The sequence below is a fragment of the Strigops habroptila genome, chromosome 5 (assembly GCF_004027225.2).
Source record: "Strigops habroptila isolate Jane chromosome 5, bStrHab1.2.pri, whole genome shotgun sequence".
NCBI lineage: Eukaryota > Metazoa > Chordata > Aves > Psittaciformes > Psittacidae > Strigops > Strigops habroptila.
The window spans coordinates 31,788,345-31,811,752 of NC_044281.2; the positions used below are offsets into that span (position 1 = coordinate 31,788,345).

General features: G+C 37.4%; 1 protein-coding gene across 4 annotated transcripts in view; it reads left to right on the forward strand.

The window, feature by feature from the left end:
* Positions 1-23,408, forward strand: part of WAPL (WAPL cohesin release factor) — a 71,193-nt gene that overhangs the window by 12,776 nt on the left and 35,009 nt on the right. For all 4 annotated transcript variants that reach the window (XM_030488850.1, XM_030488852.1, XM_030488851.1 and 1 more), the window contains 2 exons: positions 8,468-9,514; positions 16,034-16,152. In XM_030488850.1, coding sequence (XP_030344710.1) covers positions 8,468-9,514; positions 16,034-16,152 — 1,166 coding nt within the window. The remainder of the gene's footprint in view (positions 1-8,467; positions 9,515-16,033; positions 16,153-23,408) is intronic.

A 23,408-nucleotide genomic window follows, 5' to 3' on the forward strand; every position in this document is an offset into this window, starting at 1 on the left:
AGAACCAGAATTAATTAAGAATTTGTAATCGTAGCTATGGATGTGGTGATTCTGTGATTTTAGCTATTTTAGTGATTGTCAACCATGAAACTGGTCTTGAGAGTCTAATCTTCTGAGGCTCTTATGCTTATCTTCTGTTTGTCTCCTAACAAGCACTGCTTTTTTGAGATTTTCTGGGCAGCCATGGATAATGACTGTTCTAAGTCAATTCTGCTCATTTCTTACAATTGTGTGTTTTATAGCCATAAGCTTTTTGTGTGTTTCCCAGCTGTTCTGTTGCAGGTAGAAAACAGATTGAAGGAGTTCAGTCTGTAACCTTTTCTCCTTTCCAACCAAAACATTTGATTTCCAATGTAGAGTGGAAGAGAGAAACTGTAAAGAAATCCTGTTTCTTATTTGGAGAAAAGCGTGGCTTCTCTGCAGTTGCTGTTTTTCTGTCCAAACCAGAGAAGACACTGTGTGTATGTCTCATTTGGGCTCTCTTCCCAGAAATGAGGAATGTGATACAAGCACCTGGTAAAAATTTGTCTTTTCATTTAGCTTTGTCAGCTTCAAGTTGTAGAGTACAAGGATGTAGCTTTATGCTTGGGAACATGGGTGATGGTGTAATGAAGCCTTAATAAATGTTTCTGAGTGTTCAGGAACATCAGGCAGAGCTGTAGCTCATAATGAGCTTAACAAGCTGTTTCCTACATCCTGTGTCAGTGGTCTGTTCATGAGCTGTAGCCTGTTGGCGTATGTGCTCTCAGTAGGTGGAGGGATCTGAAGGCCCTGGATATGCTTTTCTCTTACTGCTGCCTTTTCGTTGATGTTTTTTGTTTTCTTGCTTTTTGCATCTGTCTTGGTAGTCGGGTTTCTCTTTGGAGAGAAATAAAGAGGAATATAAAATTGGAATCCTGCCATGTGCCTGCCCGTTTGAAAGATTTAATTGCTTCAGACTGACTTTAATATTATCTATACATTCACAACGTTTTCGATGAATTTGTGTAGCTAATACTAAAAGAAATCCAGTTTAAGTTTGTGGATTTCTTTCCTGTGAGTAATAATTCAATCATGCTGCTTTTGGTATTGAAATGAAGGCTTCTACAGCTAGTTACATGGCAGTGAAGGAGCATAAGGTTTCATGCTACAAAAGCTAAAGGCGGCAGTGTAGCTTGTTTATAGCTTGGAGGATGCTTTGGTTAGCATTCATCAACAATTGGTAGAAATGAGAGAAAGCTAACCTGGAATTCAAGTTAGTAGGGCTGACATTTAATACTGTGAACTCTTCCATGAATAAACAAAAGAAATCAGCATTTATTTTGCATATGTGATAGTATTTTGACATCTTAGAATGTTTTCTTAGCACACCAAGGCAAATATTGACTGTCCTTTTGCTTTCTTCAGTTTCCTAATAACATTTGTACTTGTTAACCAGTTTTGATCAAACTTGAAGTGATAAGGAGAGATTTCAAAGATACAGTGCAATTCCAAGTATCATGAAAATTGGTGGAGTGAAGAACTGAGTGGAATTAATTTATCTGTTTCCTTACCTTTCTCTTGTCTGCATGCTGGTAAGGAAAACGCAGTTATAGCTGGGTTCCTAATCTATGTGAGAAGGCAGCGGCAAGCTGGCTAGCCAGCACATGTTGCTGCTCATGATCTGCAGTGTGGGCTGTGTCCTGCCCAGTCAAACAGGTTGGTGTTGAGGAGGCTGTGGAGGGTGGTGGTTGAGTTCTGGGGCCACAAACTTTGTTTGTTCTGTCAATCCCAAATCTGTTCAGGACAGAAATTTACATCAACATTGTTCCCAGAGCCTAAGAGACTGCTCTGTGCTCCAGGTAACTTAAAAATAGCAAATAAGATTCTGCACCTCTGTCACTGAATCGTTAACAAAAGCATATAGTGTTTGACTTTAGGCAGTTAGTGTTAGATTGTTAATGATCATTTGATTTTTATGGAGCTGAAAATGATGTTTTCGGATTTAGAGCCAAGCATCTTACGATAGTAAGTTAAACGGGAATGAAATGAAATTGAAATGGAGGCTAGGCTGGAGGATACATTTCTTAATGGTTAGTTTGGATTATGGGTGTTTTTGTTTGTTTTTTGGGGTTGTTTTTGGGGGGGGTTGTTTGGTGGGTTTTTTTCTTTTTCCTTTTTTTTTTTTTTTTTTTATGTGGGGTTGGGTTTTTTCTTTTTCTCCCCCCCCCCCCCCCCGAAGAGTGTTTACTTTCCTAAAGGATTCCCCCCCCCCTTCACTTCGTTTTGGATTCCATCTTGGTATATGCTGTACTCTAAGGATCAGGATATGAGATTGTTAACTCTTGCAGCTTCGCTAGTTAGTAGAGACAGCGTTACCTTTTCTCCAAACTTGTGTATTTTCTCTTCAAGTAAGAAGGCTCTGTGAAACTTCTAATCTCCTGTGAGAAATAGTAAGAATTGTTAAGACTTGTTTTCATGGCCTCACCTTTCTGCAGTAACCTGCTTACTGCTTTTAGGCCTTGTCTGGAGCAGGTTTTGACCAAGTTTGAGTTAATGCAGTGATCACTACCATTATGGTGAACCATGAGCAGGAATGAGGATGGTTCTTGTAATGTATACCCAAATGCTGAAAATGTCAAGTGATCAGTCAATCACATCAATACAGTTTCATTACTGTAAATATTCTAGTATGTCATCAGTGATATGAGAAAATACTAGTTTGAGCTGTCTAAAAAATTCTCTGAGGAACCTGTGAAGCTGTCCAGGCAAAAAGGTAAGTAGCTGTAGTTTGACAAAACAGAGCCCCTCTAGCAAAATGTATAGCAAATTCTTGGAAAAACACTTCAGGCTCCTGGAACCACTTGTGCAACCTCTTAAATTCTTGTCCTGCCACCCACTCCTCTAAACCTCCCATTCTCCCCAGGTACTTTCAGGTAGTTTGTAGTATTCTCTCTCTGTATTTACTTTCAAATTTGCCAGTAGGAAAACTTTGCATTAATTACTCATTGAACTATTTCTCACACTAGGCATCTTTTTCTAGCTGCTCTCTACTCTGCTGGCCTGTTGCAGCTAGAGGTAATACAGGTGGGATTTGCCTGTTCCTTTTGGTCTCTTGGTGCTTATTTCTATGTCCTGGGGTCATGCTCACTAGTGTCACAGAAACCTGCCTTGTACTTAGAGGTGATGTTGGTCAGTTGCCAATATAAAGTAACTGGAATCACTTAGCTAAGTGGGGAGATAAATTTCCACATTGTCTGTTTAAGGGTGGTTCTAGAAGTTTTTTTTCTAATTTCATCATCAATCCGGAAGTGAAGTTTTCTGAGCCAGGTGAATAGAGAGATTCCTTATATTCCCCTTTCTTCACTATGGGAGTGGTGAGACACTGGCACAGGTTGCCCAGAGAAGTTGTGGATGCCCCACATTTTTTTGATTTTTAAAGGTTTATTACTGAAAAAGCAGAGAGATTTTGTCACATTCCCACTGTTTGAACATTTTCATATATCTAGAGGAGTATAAAATATTAGTCTTTAGAAGTTGAATATGTTGCAGTGTATGAATTTGAAGTTTTGTCTCCAGTGGTCATCTTACAAAGGTTACTCGGGACCATAATCATCATAATCACTTAAATACAGCTTCGGGAAGTTTGGTCATGTCCATCTCTCCGTGAAAATATTTCAGTGTGTTTGGTGGGAAAGAGTAGAAGTTTCACTCTTTTTTTTTTTTTTTTTTTTTTTTTTTTTTTTTACTTAACTGCAATACTTAAGACATTCTTATTTTGCTGGTGACATAACCTAAAGCAAGAGGTATGTGTACATTTGTGGGTGTTTGTCTTTATCAGTTAACATTTAATTTAGACATGACAGTCGTTTACATTGATTCTTTCATACTGTGGTTATTAACTTCCAGAAATTTAGACGGAAAACAAATTCTGACTACTGCAGGAGAATGTTAAGGTTCTTAAGAATATTGTGCTAGTACCTGAGGGGGTGGGGAGAAAGACTCTGGTGAATTATATACTTACATGCTATTGCTGATCTGAAATTACTTGGGAGACTTTTTCTGGTATTCGAGCCCCAAAATAGCTTAATTGCGGTTAAAGCTGGAAGAAGATATTACATGCTTCTGAACTACAGAATATCTAGTAATTCAGAATTAGTTAATATTCTCGTATTTTCTCTTTGCTTTCTATATCTGTAAATAAAATTAGACGTTACATGTTTCCTATAGTCATGCTAGGTTCTGCCGTAATAGCTACTACTGATAAATATAGTTATTTTTAAAATCAATGTTACGAGAATTGCTGGTATTGTGCGCCTATGGGCAATTAGCAAGTGATTTGCAGCAATTTCTGGTATGGAAGCTTCAGTCTGGTAGCTATTGACCTACTGATGTGATGAAAACAGGCGCTTGACAAAGTATCCTTCGAGGCAGTATTCATCTAAATGTCACTGCTTAGTTTTTCCCTAATGCATTATGATGATTCAGTTTTAAAGCCAAACTTTGTACCCGGTGCCTGGTAAACAGTTTACTGGTTCTGTTTTCCATCAGCCTTGCTTATTATGCGAGATGGAAAAAGCTCTCTGCTGCAGTTACTAAAACTACTGAAGTACTGGGTGGTTATAAAATTTTGGTGTTGGATAGGCACAGAATGAAGGGGGAGGTTAACTGTCACTTACTTGCTGAGTAACTTTTTATGCTGTATTAAATTACTTGCTGAGAGTGAAAAGTGAGATGTAACATTTGGTTGATACTTGTGGAGTCTTTTCAGAGACAACTGAAAATTCCAAGTTGCTTATGCACATAGGTAAAATGATGCATTGCTTAGAGCAAGGCAACAGAAGTCCTACCATGGTACAGAAAGGGCTGTTAATAAGGAGTGTTTGGCTTCTAAGATAATTTCTTAGAAGTGTAGTAAACCAAAACACAGCTGTTTTACTGGGATAGAATGGACTTGTTATTTATTAGTCAGCTGAGCTGACTGGAGAAGGTGATTTTCCTAACATTTACAGGTGAAGAGAAAGAACGAATTCAAGTCTGGAAGGACTAGATGTATGGTGCTGCTGCCTTAAGCCAGTCTCAAATATTACTAATGTGCAGATGTACTAATGCCATGAATACCTGTGCATTTTGGTGGTTCTTTTAGAGGTGGTGGAGACTGGCACTGGGGAATTAATAGCTAGCTCAGTTTCTTTAGTTTTGTACTTGGGACTGTTGGGAACAAGCATGAGGAGAACAGGCAGGTTGGATAAGTGTGAAATTGGAGGTGAGAAAGGAGCTGCTCTGGGAAGAAAAAGCGTAACAGCCTCAGTGCAGCAAGTACAGAAAAAATGAAATGGAGAAAATAGATGTGGAGCAGGAGTGTTCTTATCATCATGTCTCCATTAATGCTTCAGTTTGTCCAAATGAGGCTGCTGCAATAAGAGAGTAGAAAGTTTTGTGCCCTTAATAGGTCACAGATAACTAAATGGGACTGTGTTGCTTGCTCAGAGTCCTACAAATTTTAGGCTAATTTTAGCACATTCTAAAATATTCTAGAACAATTTGTAGAATACTTTTTCAGTGCATAGCTACACCATCAAAATTAACTAAAATTCACTCTTAATGAAAATACTATCTGTATGTATCACAGGGTAGTCAGGATTTTTGTGATGCCCTAGTAGCAGAGTGTTTAAAAAAAACCCCAATAAACTAAACTAAAAAAACCACCAACAACAACAAAACCACAACTAAAACAAATAAACAACAAAAGGGACACCCACTCCTCTTCCCTCTTCTCTCCTCCTCCCCCCCCCCCCTTTTTTTTTTCCAGAATAGTTGATTAATGTTTCTTTGGAGTCAGATTCCTTGGTAATTTTTTCCATTGATTTTTTTATCAATGCTGGTGATGAGTATGAGTTCTATATATACAAGTCCTATATGCATTGTATAGGTATATACTGCATATACATATTGTATATGTATATATTTTTATATGTACAAAGAAATATATTTTTATTTGGTCTCCTCAGTCTGTTTTCCAGGCTTGATGTGTTGATCATCTTTTCTACTTAAGAGCACAGACTGTAGCTGAGATGCTAATGAGTCCAGTGAAGACAATGTAAAATTAAATTTCAGCTTTTTTTCATCTCAAAACAGATTCCTGAATTATTTGAGTTTTGGGCTGTAATGTGCATACCCACACATGTATTCTATTCCTTCCTTGGGAAGATGAGATTTTATTTGGTCCTGGTATGAAATGTGGCTCTTTAAAATCCCAGACTTCCTTAGGATGGGAAAACCATTCCCTTTCCAGATATGCATATTGAAACTTCTTCCCAACAATTCTGGAAAGTATTGTTTAGTAAGCCAAGACAGACATATTTTAAATGTACTTATTTTAAATACTGCTTAGACTTTAAGTAAATGATATGGAACAGTAGTGGTGAGGCTGCAAAGTAAGTGTATTTCAACAAGAAAAATAAGGAAATCTTTTGAGTTTAATTTGGTGGTTTTAATGTCTGAGTATTATGGTAGTCTTCAGTTGCACAATAATGTTAAACATATGGGTGAAAAAGGAACATACTGTACACTGTCAAACTGATTACAAAAAGATTAATTTTGGTTGAGCCTCTTAGATTATCACAAGCATGAGATTGAAATGGGAATAACAAGATTTTTTTTTTTTTTTGTCTAGCACATAGATACTGAAAAAGGTTAAACAAAATTCCATCACTGAGGTGGCTGAGACTGATGTTCTTTGGGGAATTTAATTTTGCATTTCACATACACTTGCTGAGTATGTAAACTGCTGACAGACCTCACATGGGCCCCATAGGCCTTAGATGCAGTTTATGAGATACTGCTTGTCCTGTGTCCCAGAGGAATTTCAGCTGGGATTAAACCAGTTTCTTGCAAAACTGGTCTTGGTAGTAATTTTTCTTAAACTAGAATTTTCTGTTTGCAGCTTGAAGTTCTTTTATAAACCATATAAGCAAGGATGGCATTGACATGATGCAGTTGTAATTTGAAAACAAATGACCACCACCACCAGGGCAGACATGATGCTCACTTTCCTCATCAGGAAGGTTGTAACCTTTTGGTCAGTGCTATGAAGTTTCAGTACCATTTGGGTACATGGTAGCTGATGAAGTTTAATGCAGTCAGGACTGGTGCTAAAGGATACCAAAGCCTTCAATTTAGTGATGAATTTCGGAAGCATTTGCTACCTAACAAATTTGAACCTTATGTGTTGCATTCTGCCAGTGGAGCCTTTTTTATCACTGTAGTGTTCTGCACCTGTGTCTTCTAAGCATGTTCTCTTCCAGCATTTTTTCTCTCTACTTGTCCCTGTCCCAGTTGCTTCTCCAGTTTATCTCATCATGTGCTACTCTTCTGTGCATCAGGGTCCTCTGCATTCCAGTCACACTTCTTATCTTGTTTCCCCTGGCCCAGGCAGCCAGTACAGTGAGGGTTGATAGTAACAGTAGATACCTCAGGTCATACTGTCTCAGAAATTTCAAAGAAATTTCTGCTCATCTGGTTTCCAGGAAGTAACACACTTGTATTTCTGGGTATCTTTGTGTGAGGTACAACAACAGAGTATGGCAGATGCAGATGTTATCTTCATGGAACTCTGGTACCAAATCCACTGAGCTTTTGTTGGTATTCAAGGAAACCAAGGGGAATGGTTTCCCTGCCAGTTTAGAGGACAACAAGTGGAAGACTTCGTACTGTCTTCCCTGGCATTACTGTTGTGTGAATGCTGGTCATCTGGAAACAAATCTTACAAGAGCTGTCTTCTTTCATCTTATGCTCAAATTCCACTTGTAAGTGTGGCTATGGGTTGGGAAAGTGCAAGACTAACTTTTGGCAGCAGCTCTTCAGATCTGTAGAACGTAATTGTAAAAACTTGCATTTCAGAAGTGATTTGATTTAATTTAATGTTGTGATAAGAACTGCATTTCCTTTCTTCTGGAAGTCCAAATATTTTAATTAGCACAGCAAAATAAAAGAACAGTTGCTGAAGTTGTGTGCCATTCTGCTCAGGGTACGTGGATCAAAACTTGTGGTACAGTTTGTAAGAGGGACTGTAGCATTTTTAGTACAGATATGTTAGTGGATTGTTTTCACTGTGTTCTAGTACCTATACAGTTACTGAGGTAGGCAGTGAATTATAGGATAATTTTCAGCAATTTTACTTACTTAATCAGTAGGTTCTGTGGCCCATGCTGATTTTAATTTCTACCATGCTGATGCCTCACTGATGTCTAGTTCTCAGACCAGGAATATCTGAAGGGGCAGATTGTAACCTGCCCATGCATCCCCTTTCCTGACCTCAGTAGGAAATTTTAATCTGGAAGGCTTGAATGTATAAACCAGGAGGATAAAGACCTCTTTAATGTTTTGGGGTGTTTTTGTCATTGACCACGGAATATTTGCCGTTATATTGTGACTTTTCAAAGCTGCCCACAAGGATGGTTAATTTTTTGATAATGCTTTTTAGTAATAAATTTATCTTTTCTTGTAGATAAAATACAGAATTTGAATGAAGATAATGAGAACAGTCATTTCAGTTATGAGAATGCTGAAGATGGTAATAAAAACAGTGCTGAAACTACAGACACTTCTGGATATAACATTGAAGCCAAGGACTTGCCTGATTCTTGGGACTCCCACATCGGAAAAACAGTAGACTCTCCATCAGAAACATCTCGGATGAAGGGGCCATTAAGAACTCACTTGTATGAATGGGAGGATGAAACTGAAGACAGCAGAACTGGAGAGTATATATTAGATTTTGACAATGAAAATCTCTCAGAGATGAAGAGCAAGGATGAGGAGTGTGATAAAGAAGATACTGAAAACCCAAAGGAAGCCATTAGTGAAGAACTTGTGCAAACTATTCCTAGGCCAAGCAACTGTAGGACATACTGTCGATCCAACAAAGCAAAACTGCAGGGGGCAACAAATTTTGACAAGCTAATGGATGGCACTAGTCAGTCTTTATCCAAAGCAAACAATGAGTCAAACAATGATGGTCTGAACCCAACAAGAAAGGTTTCTTTAGGTAGCGGGACCAGTTTTAGAGGGACGGTTGGACGGACTAGAGACTACACTGTTCTACATCCATCTTGCTTGTCAGTTTGCAATGTTACTATACAGGATACCATGGAACGAATCGATGAATTTACCACCACAGCCCCTACTGACTTGGGAGAAGCTGGACGCTTAAGAAAAAAAGCAGACATTGCTACTACAAAAACTACAACCAGGTTTCGACCAAGCAATGCCAAATCCAAAAAGGATGTCAAGTTAGAGTTTTTCGGGTTCGATGATCAAGATGAGGGAGGGGGAGATGAAGGTGCCTCTAGAAGTTCTGGGAGTTCCAATTACAAAATCAAGTACTTTGGGTTTGATGACTTGAGTGAAAGCGAGGATGAAGATGAAGAGTGGCAGGTGGCAGAAAGGAAAGCTAACAAAAAACGAAATAGAACTGCACCATCATCTTCGCTACAGTCAACCTCTGACGGCAGTGAAAACTGTTCCCAGGATAGCCAGCTCAGTACTAATACAGGTAAGCACAACTCTTCTGAAATACATACTTAACATTTAAATTTAGTTGACCTTTATATTTTGTTCTTTTTGCAGTGTACCTAGAGGTTTTTTGAACATTAGTACCGTTTCAGAAATCTAAAAGTTAGATTTCCTTATTTCTGCTGTGGTCCTGTCTGGTGCCTCATAGCTGTCTTGAAGTACGCTTTTTACCCCTTGATCTCTTGCCGGGGGTAGAGGTTTGGTTTTTGGTTTTGTTGTTTTTCTTTTGAACAGAAGATTCTTACCTTTTTGGTGTGTTGAGCAAAAGGCAGTTATCTTCCCTCAGAAGCTCCACATCAACCTAGAATTACAGAGCTGAGTGCAGAAATTTAAGTAGCTCTTGGAGGTATGAAATATCTTTTTCCTTTTTGTGCTTTTGAATGTGTTTGTAAACAGTTTGGACCTTTCTCAAGTTCCATCTTATCCAAGGATGCGCAGCTCGAGGGAGAGGCTGTGAGGACCCATGGTGTGCCAGTCAGATGAGTGGCTTTGGGTGCGCCTCTGCATATTGATGTATTTCTGCTTTTGCTTCTAGTTTTCACGTATCTCCATCTTCTGCATGGATGCACTTGCTGAGTGAGTTCTGGTGTTTTGAGTGCCTTCGAAACATTAGACTTGCTTAGTGGTCTGTGGAGTCTTGTGTAATGACTCTGATTAAGGTTGAGGTGTGTTGGTGAAGAAGAAAAGGAATAACTTTGAAAGGCTTCTTTTAGCCTTTTCTTTTTGAAAAAGTCTAATGCCAAAGAATCATGCATGTTGGAATAACTTCCAAAACAGTGACACTGTTTTAGGGAACTTTTTGGTTCTCCATTTTGGAGCATGAAGCATGAGAAGTTTTTATCCATTCACCGAAGCTGTTACATTTTTAAAACTTTGGCAAGATGTATTTCATTGTGATGGGGAGAGGGGAGGACTCAAGTCTAGCCTTGCAAATGTGGAGAAGCTGTTTTTTCCTACAAATAGCTTCTGCTAATATAATCCAGAAATAAAGTTTCATAGGAGAAAAAGTTCATATCTCTATTCTAATTAGAGTGTTCTCCAAAACCAGAATTGTCTGTAAGCCTTTGAATCGAAGGTAACTGTAACTGCTAGGTTGGTTTTTTATGGGGTTTTTTTGGGTTTTGTTTTTTTGTGTGTAAATTATAGAAGGGCCAAATTGATACTAATGTTATGTGAGAAGATTGTGTTTTCAAACAAAAAAAACCCAACTTGATTTGTTTTTGTAAAATGTAATTACGATGAGACACTTGCACTCCAGCTTCTTTGGAAAATGGATTTAACTTACAGGGCTGCTTATGAAATACTCCGTCTGAGTCCCTTTCTCTGATGAGTCTTTCTTTGTTCAGCCATTTATTGCAAGGGGAAAAAAAAAAATCACACAGTTAATGCAGCTGAGATGCAGACCCATCAAATAATTCTTTCAGCTGCTCTTCTCTGGAGCCTTAAAATATCTGCAGTTCGCATTTTAGCACTATGTTCACCAAGGAGGCCGTTGTACTCTGAGGTATCACAGATTATTTCTCTGTGAAATGATGGATATTTTCCTAAGAGATTTCCATGGCACAGATAGATATAAATTTGTGTTTTGTCAGTTTCTTAATACATTTCTCCACTTCTCAGATCAGAGCTGCCTCTCAGTACCTCTGCTGAAAGATGCTTCCTCTTTATTTTGCATCTCCTTTGCTCATTTGATTTCTGTTTTGTGCTACTATAGCCATGTTGGATTTGACTTGTGGTTTTTCTCTGAAAATTGAAAGGATGACGTGAGGTTATTTCCCTAAGTTGCAGCACATTTCCTAGTTCAGTCCTGTAGTACACATTGTAAAAACAGAGAGTCTTGATTTTTGCCCGAAAATATGTGGGGCTCTGATATATTTCATGCTGCCTTCTCTCAGACCTTTGAAAACTTTTATCATCATGGTATACTCAGAACAGCTGTGTTAAAGTCCTTTAATATAGTGATGCTGAGTCTGAGAATTTATCAAGGACTTTTGGATCTCAGCCTGAAATTGCAGTAAAATATGTGGCATTGCTGTGAAGTTCTGTCTTTACGTATCGGAAAAAAGACTTTTGCGTCCATGGAAAATGCCAAGTCTCAGAAAAAGCTTTCAGAACATTTTGCACAATGTAGCCTGTTTTCCTGAAGTTACAAGCTGTGCTGAGAGGTGCTAATGCTACCTGAGTTCTGTGTGTGCTGTTCTTTTTTGTAATGAATAAATCCACAGATAAAAATCTGGTGTTCCTGTTCCAGGTTGGCAGGTGAGATGCCAGATTGCCTCTTTGAATTCCAGCCCCGGAAATTCCTAAGATTGATTTTGATGTTCTGCGTGTAAAGAATGTGATATGACATAGTTTTTCAAGAAATTTGATGCTTTCTCTTACGGTCTTAGATACTTTTTTGCCATGATACTGTTTTAGTTAATTACCGTAATCTAGGCCTATTTTTATGGAACATATTTCAGAATCTTAGTATAAAACACAATGCAAAGATTTTCTAACTGAACTGGCAATGGACTATTCCTTCCATTATAGTAGCTCACAGTTGAGGGAAGGTAAGTTTAAGAATACATATTTAAATGTTTCTGCAAATGAAATTTAAGGAAGCACTAAAGATTAGATGGACAATATTGTTAGTGCAGGAAAAAATGCAAAGCAGATAAATTCAATTTTAATTAGACTGTCTTTCACTGAAGTGTCTTTTCTGTTCACTTCTACAATAGCCTTCCGTGCTGAAATGGTTAAAACCCCACCGAAAAACCCAAACAAAAGCATAAAAAATACCCTCCCCCAAAACAAAGAAAGAACATCCCCCCCAGACCTCCCCAAACAAAACAAACAAAAAATCCACAAACAAAAAAACCAACCAAACAAAAAACCAACCACACCGTGAGATGTGGACTTCAAATTCCTAGATGTTCACAGACTTTTTCTTTCTAATGAAGGTACTTCATACCTTCATGAGCCCAGCGAAGCAGAAGCCCCTTTTGCTTGTGGACCTCTCAGCTGTAGTCTGCCAGAATGCCAGGGGCTGAAAGCACTGATGAGACTTTACTAGATCTGAAGCAGTACCTGTACCATTTCACTAGCCAGGGTAAAGAATGACTCTAGTAAAGAGAGCTTTTAATATGAGAGGAAAATAACTTAATTACTTGACTATGTCAGTTCAATGAAGAATCTTATCCAAGAGGACTCTGAACTAATGACAAAGAAGAGTAAGGCTTAACGACATATAATTTTAAGCATCAGTTTTGAGGAGCAAACCCATATCTTTGGGGTGGTGGTGTACTTCTGGAAATAACTGTGCCATCAGTTTGTTTCTGTCTATTTCTAAAGATCCTTTTATGGTTGTCACTGGTTTGTGTGGTCAGTAAGATTTCTAATATATTTAGCTTCTGAGCTTGCAGTCTCAGTATACTTTATTTCCCACCTCTTCAACTGGGACACCTAGGACTATGTTAATGCTTGTTTTAGTACATTTCATTTTGGCCCATGACAATAAAATAATCACAGAAAGTGTCAGACATAGCAAAACCCTAAATAAACAATAAAAAATGCTGACTAAAATTAAACATTGCAGTATTTCTGTGTAGATTGACATAAAGAGGGTAGAGAAGTTGCCCTGAAACCTTCTGCTAAAGGAATGTATGAAGGTCTATCATCTCTAACATGCTTATTTTTATTTGGTTTACCTCCTCCTTCATTATATATCTCATCAGCAGTATAATGAACTTAAAATTTTCTTGATTTAAATTATAGTAGCAGTTATCCTGTTACTGTAGTTTAAGTATTGAAGCTTAGCCTTTTGCTTTGTAAATCAGTTCTGATATACAGCTTAACCTTTGCGTTAAGCATTCATTTTTCCTTTCAGTGATCAAGATCAGATTCCTGTAATCTTTTTTGGATAACAGAATAGTTTTTGTGTATCAGCATCTAGTACTCAGCTCTCTTCTGGTGAGCAAACCTGCCCAGTTTTGGTCTTGGTTTGGTTTTTTTTTTTCCTTTCCTTTGCATCTCCTCAAAAACTGAATCACCTTAATTGGTTAAATATTTTTATCTAGTTAATAGTACATCAAAGTCCTCTAAGGCAGAGTCCTGTTTGGACTTCAAAATCTTCTGCAGAATTACCCTCGGGCACTAAAACAAAACTGGGTTGTTTTTCCCCAGGAAATTTTCTGTGGTGTTGCCATCTAGTTGGTCTTTGAACATCTTTCCAATTTTAGCTGAGACAGACAAATTATCTCAAAGATTATAAATGCCTTGAAATGGTCAGGTAGAGGAGAAAAGGCCTTAGATGCTCTCATATTGAGAAAAAGGTCAATATGCTCATCTTATCTGTGAGGAGGAAAAAAAACGTTCGTACAAGAGAGAGCCAGTAGAAAACAAGCTTCACTAGTGTCACTGCTTATCAAACTACTCGTGTCTTTGCCTGGCTCGGTTAATGTAAACTAAAGATTTCTCCCCTATGCCCTATTTAGTTTAGATTTGAAAATCTGGCAAGGTATGTATGCAGAGTGCTTTTAGAATACCTGGAAGGTCTCGGAGAGCATTACTCAAATAAGAGCATTCCAGATAATCTTACAAAGCTAATCATAAAAATGTTTTTGTGCTAGCAACATCAAAAATGCAAAATAATCCTGTTGTCAATAGTGGTTGAAACAGGGGTTTGTGGGGGTTTTTTTGTTGGTTTTTTTTTTTTTTTTTTTCCCCGATTGAAAGTTACCTTATTTAAGTAGGGTGGTTCAGGATCACACAGGAGTAGAATTCAAACAAACTTACATGATTTTGAAATTGTGGCTTAGTTGATACAGAGCACGATTAATCATTATTAGCTACAACACCAGCTCCAAGTCTTAGCACAAGGCATAAATTATTGTGCTGTTTTGATGGGTGAAAACACATCTTGCTTTTCTAGAATGACTTGCATGTTTGTAATTATTGGAGTCAAGTGAGGAACTTTTTAGCTTTTAATCTATGATAAGAGGATCCAGTTCTGTTCATTTGATTTTATTTGGGAATTGTATTCAGGGCCCGGCTTCTTCAAAAGTATTTCAGGATTTATTTTTTTTTTAAACGATGTGTGTCAAAGCAATTTGATTTGGCTCCTTTAATTGGCAAGTTCCAGCAAAGGTGTAAGTTGACTTTTCTATATAGATTAGGAAGCAGTTTTGCTTTATTTAAGTTAATGAGAATTGGTCTTTGGTATTTTTCCTCTGTTAGATGAATTTGAATCAAACATCTTTAAAAGATCAGTTATTTTCAGAGGGATTGTTCCTGTTGTTAAGCTCTTGTACTGACATTGTACACCTAAACTGAAAACCAGTGGGCTTGGATGCAGGAGGCTGGTTCTGGTAGGTGCCTTGCAGTGGGTGTCCTGCTGCCCTGGTGCTGCCAAGCCTATTGAAATTTACTGTGCTTTAAGAAACTTTTGAGCTTTATTTTAAGAATACTTATACTCCCCAGACTAGATAAGTTTTGTGTCCTTGGGAGTGTATTTAGAAATTTGCTTGCCTCATTTGCTTTGATTGCCTCCTTACCTAGGTGCTTGGCCAGGCCTGTTTGCTGGATGCGAGCGCGCTTGGGATTAGAGTAACCGATCCAACCTGCTTGTGTTTTTGCATTGCAGTTTTCAAATAGTGGCAGCTTCTCTGGAATAGATTGGTTTTCTAAACTGTTTATCAGATGAAACAGTGCTTCTCTGTGCCTGTCTTTGTTTCCAGCTTGAAATTTATTGTAACTTCTGGTTTGGGCCAAGTAAAAGAACATAAGCTGGTCTCCAAGGGATAATGCTTCAAATACAACACAAGTTTAGAGGAAAAAAACCAAACCCAAACAACAAAACAGGACAAGAATTTTATCAGATGAGTGAATTGCAGATTTACTGTCCAAAACTGAGTAGTAGAACCACTGCTAAGGCAAGTACTGATTACACTGAAAAGCCATTTTGGAGTCTGACTCTGTCAACTGACTCCTTTCTGAGCTGATGACCATGTTTTTTAATACTGTTTATAGCAGAACAAGCAAATACAAACAGGCTGCCTTCATGAGAAGTGAGATCCATCCTGTAACTGTAGTGGAAAGTATTCTTATAAATCTGTTGATCTCACTCTCTCGAAGAACCCCATGCTACTGTTTAATTCACTTGCTGCTCAGAATTGTAGCAGTAAGCCATTAAGTAAGCACATATAAAAGGCAGTCTGGGATTCACAGGAGTGTAAAATGGGAAATAGTAACTTGAAGCTTACGCAAGGGGCCAGAGGTGCTATAATAATTATGACTGTGTACCTTGTAATGTGTATTTTATGTATTATGACAGTCCAGCCAGTAAACCTGAGCTCCCTCCAGTACTGTGTTCGGCTTTAAAGTTGATATTTCTGATACAGATTAGGTTTTTTATTATATAATTTCTTAAGTTACACATGTGTAAATGTCAGATGCAAGAAACGCTCTAGCAGTTCAATAACTTTCAGTATGGATGTTTCATGTCTTTTACCTTTTACAGATCTTCTGGAGTTTTCAGAGGATACACCTGGTGCGCTTGAAGGCAATAAGAAATCCACAAATAAACAAGGTGATAAATCTAAGGAAAACACCAGGAAGATTTTTAGTGGGCCGAAGCGGGTGAGTAATAATACTGAGACCAAGACAAAGTTATTTTAATTAACTCTTCAGCATTGATGTTTCCTCCTATATAAGTACCAGGCTTTTGTCCCAGTTTATATCTGCACTTGAGATAATTTGTTGGCTTTTAAGATTATATCTGGAAGAGTAAAACCTTCAAGTGCAAAATTTTTGTATCAATTACTAGGAATTTCACTTTAGAGATGCAGGTCTGGGATTGAACAATGGTAGTGGGTAACCTGGATGCATTCCTTTCTAGGTGATTGTTAAAGTAAAGCACCATTAAATATTGTGTGGGTTTGTGGGGGTTTATTTTGTTTTTTGGGGGTTTTTTTTCCTTTGCTCTCCTAAGAAATATCTATCATATTATGGGATTGAACCTTTCTGAAAGCTTCAGGTTTGTCATTGGTATAGTCTTTATAAGGACAAGTGTCTTTATAGCCTGTGGGAAGGTGATATTTTCTTAGTTTAAAAAAACCAACCACCACCAAAAAACCAAAAACCCCAATCCCACCCCAGTATACCCAAACTAAGTAGCATTCAGTATGAATTTGCCTTTTAATTATGTGAATGGAGCTTATTCATTTTGTTGATGGTAGGCGTGGTTTATCTTACCTGTTATTATAGGTTGCTCAGTATTTCGAGGCTTTTAAAAATGTGCGTACAGCAAACATCGGGTTTAGCTATTAGGTGAAAGTTTGGAATAGTGGGATCCATGTAATTTCCACTAAATGAAGTTTAATGACTTGGTTGTCCAGGATACCCATTTCTAATGCTTCAGGCCTTTTCATATGTTTTTTGCATAACATGTTCCTGTTGTCTGGTGAAGAGAGTAGCTGTCTCACCAGTGCTGCAATCCAGAACTGGTAATGAGAAAAAGGAAACTGGGAGAGGGAAATACACTCATATTTCTCTTTTGTCTTTGAGTTCCATAAGTTTTGCAAGGTCTGGCATTTGCATGTTATAATAGACACTCCCTTTATGTGTTCAGCCATCTGACATTTCTAAGAATTTATTTTAAAATTATTTTTCTAGTTATTCTTCCAAAAAAAACCCAAAAAAACAACCTAGTAAATTTCTAACACTAGAAACACTAGAAAACACTAAAATTTCTTATAAAGGTAGCTAATTACTTGTATTATATGATAGTTGACTAGAAATAATTTTTTAAGCTTTTGGGGTTTTTTAATTGGTGTTCTAGAACAGGAAGATTTATTATCTCCCCAGCTGTGTTGATATATAATAGTTTTCCATTTAACAATGTGGATTTGTGGGTAGAGGAAGGAGAACAAACTTGTGTTCATTTCGTGAAACATGCAAGGGAATATTTTCATTTGGGACAGTCCAATAACTACCGTCAGTTGTAATGCCCTTTTGAAAGGAAGCATTGCTTCTTATCTCATGACTTGGGAGAGAATAGGGAGCTCCTGCCTCCTGGGTTTGAAGTCAGGCTGTTGATAAGTGAGAAGGGTCTTTTCAGAACTGAAATAATATTTCTTGAAGATCAGAGTTCCTCAGCTTCTGGTTTTTTGTTTTTTTTTTTAAACCAGCTTCCTATCAGTGAACATGTTACAGTAGACTCGGAAACAGAAGTACAGGGAATGTAAATTTAACTGTACCTTTTTTGCTGTATTTTTTTTAGCAGCATAAACCAGCTGTACGTGTTCTGGTAAATATGGAATATTTTTTTAATGTTTAAATATGTATATGCTTCAAATGCTATTCTATAATAGCATTTTTTGTGTTTCTTGTTTAATTTGTATACTTTAAATACTTGCAGGTTTATATGAAAACTGTTTTCATTAATTTTGAATGTGTGTATTGTGAACTTATACGGAAAAAACCTAACAGCAGTTTTATACTTTGTGAGAGAGAATGGTTTCAACTCTAGAAAATTGTCACTCGGGAATAAACTTAATTCAAGTGGGAAAGGTGAAAATTAAACAGCGTTTTTGACCCTGCAATGATATAATGGACCTACAAGTAGAAATTGCTGCAATTGCAATTCAGATTTTAAGCTTTAATGGTCTCTAATCATACGGCTCTTACATGGAGTTACTAAAAAAGCTTGTAAAGCTTGTTCTGATGGTAATTAGAGATGCTGTAATTATCTTCCTAAACTATAGATACAGACTCTTAATCTCAGTTGCATCTTAAGGGACTTGTCATTCTGGGAATGAAAAATTGAACTATAAGTATTAACCTGACCATAACTAAATGATCCTCCCCCAAAATACCAAACCTAGCAACCCACCACCTCTGGAATGTCTTCACTGTTTCATCACCATTTTTTTTCTTGTAGAAACCAGCAGATACAGTACTAATTAATTTCAGCTAGGTGATGATGTTAGAGGTATGGCACTTAGTATCACACTGAGCTGAAGAGTAGAGAGCTCTGTTACTCAGGAAGCAGCAGGTGGTATTGTTAAACTTCAGTAGATCCAGAAAGCTGAAGTGGTTTTTTCCAGTTTGTAGTCAGCAGGACTCTCGCTTATGTTTGTGCTTTTGAAACCTGACCATTGTACTCTAATGTTAAAGTCCAGTTCTTGAAACTTTGAGCGTATGTGTAATAAAAGATTACAGACATTATTGACTTAGTGAATAACAGTGTTTCTGAAAGCTGCTTTAATGTACGGAGTCTTACTGAAATAACTGACTATTCACACACAGAATAATGAGCATAAAAGTTGCAGTAGTGTGCACATTATGGTAGGTATGTAAAGTCTCAACCAGAATTCTGCTTTTAAGTGAATTAAATCTCTTTATCCTGAGTCTGAGTTACAGGGGGAATATTATGTTCTGTAGCAATGTAATTATGTACTTACAGAACATAAATATTGGCATTACTTGACTTGCAAATTATGGGTGTGAAGCATACATGAGTAACATCTGCAGAAGTTTGTTTGCAGCTGTTCACAATTTTAATTCGACTGGTTCAGTAACTCGTGCTCTAGCACGTAGGTTTGGGAACTGTGGGGCTGTGATATGCCCACCTGCTCGTGCCTTTGAGCTTAGTTCCCCTTCTACAGATGAAACTAATTCTCAATTATCAGGTAAAAACCAGTAAGGTATAAAAGAACTTTATATTTTGTGCCAGACCTGTACTGTCAGCTCTGCACTTCTGTTGTCCAGCATGTTGTTAAGGACCACTAGGTCCTCTGAACTGCAAATTTTCTGGGATGGCCCTCTGCTCTTAAACTGGAAATGAATGTTTAAAAGTGACCTGCAACTCTGTGCTGATCCTTGTTCTGCCTGTGGCCATAGGAAGCCAGCCTAGACAAGGTGAATACTGATTACCTTTGACTATTCCAAGGTAAGAATATAAATAGGGTTGCAAATCAGAATTAAAAAGTATGGGAACCTTTCAGCTTGAGGGGTGAGGGAGGGGGGGAAGACTATAATCCTTCTGTTAGTGCTTTTCAGTGCTACTGAGACATATGGGAAGACTTACTGTGTTTGCAGGATAAAGGAGGTACAATAGGAAAAAGCACTGACTCTGTCAAGTAGGTGTACCTAAAAGCAGTCTGTGTTGTGTTTTCTCAAAGCAGCATGACATTTCAAGGTATTAGATGAGTGCTATATATCAGAATATTTTTTCTTTTCTGTGCCTTAGAAATGAGTCTTTTGGAATTAATTTCTTAGATGTTGATATTTTTTGCACTGAGTATACTTCATAAAGCTTTCAGCAGAATTCAGTTTAGCACCTATCAAAGACTGAAATTTTCTTGAGAGAATAAAATATACACTTCTGATGACTGGTAACATGAGGAAGAAAGTACTCGCCGCATGGGCAGTCTACATTGGTGATTCATGGACTATTTTTCAAACTAAAAACTAACCTGAATGCTAGTCCATTGCTTGGTGACTTCTGACTTCTGTTCAAATTTGTGTATTTCCCTTAACTCACTTTTGCAATAAGAATTGAATGTTTATAAACAATTTTAAACTAGCTTTAAATATTATTTCTTATTCTCTTGCCTTGCTATGTGTGGAGAAATCTCTTTAAACTTGCTTGTTAAGGTCTTAGCTCTAGAAAACCTGTCTCTTTTGCCTCTCACTCGAGTAATACTGGACCATGGAGTTACCTGTGCAAAGCATTTTCCTTGTTTTTAACAGTGGCATTGCTTGAAAGTTATTCCGCTAGTGTGGAATGCGTTTGGAAGGAAAGCAGAGATCTTGTATTATGCAATTTAAAAAAACCAACCCAACAAAGCCCCTCAAATTCAGCCTACTATAAGGACTGGTTTTGTCTGAAAAAGACAAAAACTACTGACAAGTATTTGGTGACATTGCCTTTGCTCTCCTTTTGAGTCACCTGCTCACTTCTCTTCCCTTGCTCCTTCAGTTTCCCAAGGTTGTGTATTGAACTAAATTCAAGAACCCATCTGTGTGTAAGAAATAACCCACTAAAAGGAAACATTTAACAAATCTCAGTTTAGTTCACTGGGAGACTGTAAACAATTGTATCCACTCAGTTGAGGGAACTGAAGAAGAGAGATTAAGTCGTCTTAACCTGGTTAAGTCAACATTGCAGCTGAGAAATGCTCACTAACCACAGCCGGTGTTAGCAGGATTACAAGCATTGCTTTGATCAAGTGACATTAATATAGTTAGTCATGACAGTAGTGTTGAATACATGAATGAAATCGTTGCTGAATTCAGACATGGCTTAGCCAACAGACTGCTTTTGAACTCTGCATCCAAGACAGAAACTTCATCCAGTCATAACCCTGTAACTGTTTATTGTTTTTCATGTTTTATTCAAGTTTTACGAATAACTGCTGTGTTTTGTGCCCAACAAGGTACAGGTATGTGTGCAAGATCTGAAAGTGTGCTTTTGGACAGATCAGTTGGAAGGAATTGTCAAATCAGTACTGTGTGAAGAGCTCTAATTTCTAACTTGATAACTTGAGTTATCAAGTGTTTAACCAGAAAAAAAGATATTTTTTTTTCTTCTGTGTGACTTTAGTTTGATCTGCGACTAGTCCATAGTTCCTTATTTAATTGCATCTTTCTTGCTCTGTAAGTTGGATTTTTTTTCATGAGTATGTTGTTCTCATTAAGTTGCCATATTCCTGTTACAAATTTTAAACACTGTGAGAAACTGTCAATCCTTGAAAATAAAGCTTATTTGGGATCCTGTTGTTCCTGATGGGATTTGCTGTAATAGAAGTTTAAGGGTATAACCTGTGAGATTTTTTTATAGGTTGATGTAAGCTTTTTCCACTGGTGGTTCATGCTGACTGGAGGAAGCTATAAATATCAGCTTGAAACAAATGCTATGTCTAAGTTTACTTGAAGTCCAGGATGAAATACTTGTACCTGATCTTTGGAAGTGTTTTGAAATTGAAGAAGTCTGAAACCATGCGTGGCCCCTGGTTTGGCTGAGTAATCTTAGGGCTAACATGAGGACGACATCTGTGTGGGAGGGGAAAGAAACTGGGCTGTGCTGTGATCTGTAGTTTTCCACTTTGCTTGTATTACACTTTGCAGTAGATGTTTATCAAAGACATCCTGCATGCATCATTTATTTTTGCTTTCCTGCAAATGAATCTGCATTCTCTCCAATTTTTAAGATTTTATTTAATATATATGAGGGTTAATCTATCTTAAGTGCCCAACCTCAGGTAGTTTTGGTTAATATTTTTCCCATAGCTTGTTTTAAGTAAATAGTCTTGGAAAAGCATTAGTGGAAGTATAATTCTAAAGTTTTGCTATATTAGTCGTAGCCCTTTCCATACATTTAATGGTAGACTGATCGGAACTAATTTTAAAAAGAGCTGCTTGTCTCTATCTTGCATAACCTTAAGGAAAAGTGTCCTATCAAAAGGATGAACAGGTATAACAAAGCATTTTTACAGTGATAGTAAACTGTTGATACTGCACACATGGAGCTGCTATTTGCATCTTAACTTAGGATGTCAAAATTGCATTTTTTTATAGGAAAGAGTACTAGTTGACATTTGCTACTTTGTTGAGGAGTCAAGCTGAATTTTGAAAGTCAAAATATTCTATGAAATCTTTGCCTTGTATCGTTATAGCGCTAAGCCAGAAGTCTGTTTCATCAGCAATTTGTCAAACAGTGATGGTCAGATCTGACAGCCTGTGACAGCATGTTGCTGCTTCTGCACTACATGCCTTTCATTTACTGGTTGGTGCTTTCTCGCAGATGGTCTGCCCCGTCCTGAACTCAAGTGATTTTTTTTTTTTTACGGGGCTTTTTTGTCCAAAAACTATTCGTTGAAACGATGAACAAGAGATGAGCTGTTCTAAGTTCTAACCAATTGTAAACACCATTTGTATTTTAAAGAACTTTTATATTGCTGAAATAAATTAATTTAAAAAAATTAAAATATTATAAAAGGTAAGAATAAATCTGTTTCTTAAGTAGTTGATTTGTTAAAACCCAAAGCTTTGTATTGATATGATTCTTTCACTTAATCTTTGCAAAACCATATTCTTCAGTAAGCATATTTATTTAACTTTGACTTCCTAGTGCTTACCATTCAGAGATATTTTTTTTTTTTTTTTCCCTTTATTATTAATGTAAATAGACCAAAACCAATTCTTAGTTTTTAAGTTAGTAAACAGGATACTGATCAGAACTGGCAGGTTTTTAGGATTAGTCACCTAATTTGAAGATGAAGTAGCCACTGTAATCTTACTGAATTGAGTTGGGGCATAGCACCTTGGAGCCATCTCAGAGTGAAAGCAAATGCCTAGAGTCGGGTTGCTAACTTCAAGATAATCACGTGATGCTGATCAAAATTATTTTCTTCCCACTCGTTCACCTTAAGCTGTGGTGAAGAAGGGTGTGTTCTGGTAGATGCTGAGCTGAGATCCTTCCACCTGGCAAAACTGCTTCCTCATCTGTCCTCCATATGCAACTGTTAGGTAGAACTGTGATAGCAATGTTCTTGGAAGTACACATCTTCTCCTATGTAGTGTCAAGAAAAATGTTATCAGTTCAGAGAAAGATAGGGATATAAAGGGCAGTGTGAAGGTAACAGGCTAAGTCCTCATAGAGACAAGAGGGACAAGTGAAAAATAAGCATGGAAGTCCTTCTGTGTGTACTTATGCTTTTCAAGGAGTAGAGAAATCAAGTTGAATGGAAAATGTTTAATGTCACAGTGGAAACTGCTGTATGTTTCCAGCTTGTATGATAGTAACTCTTAGGAAAGAAGCAAAGATGCATTAAAACATTTTTGAATCAGGTTCTCTTTTGCATCTTCACATTCTACTCCCCTCCCCCCCA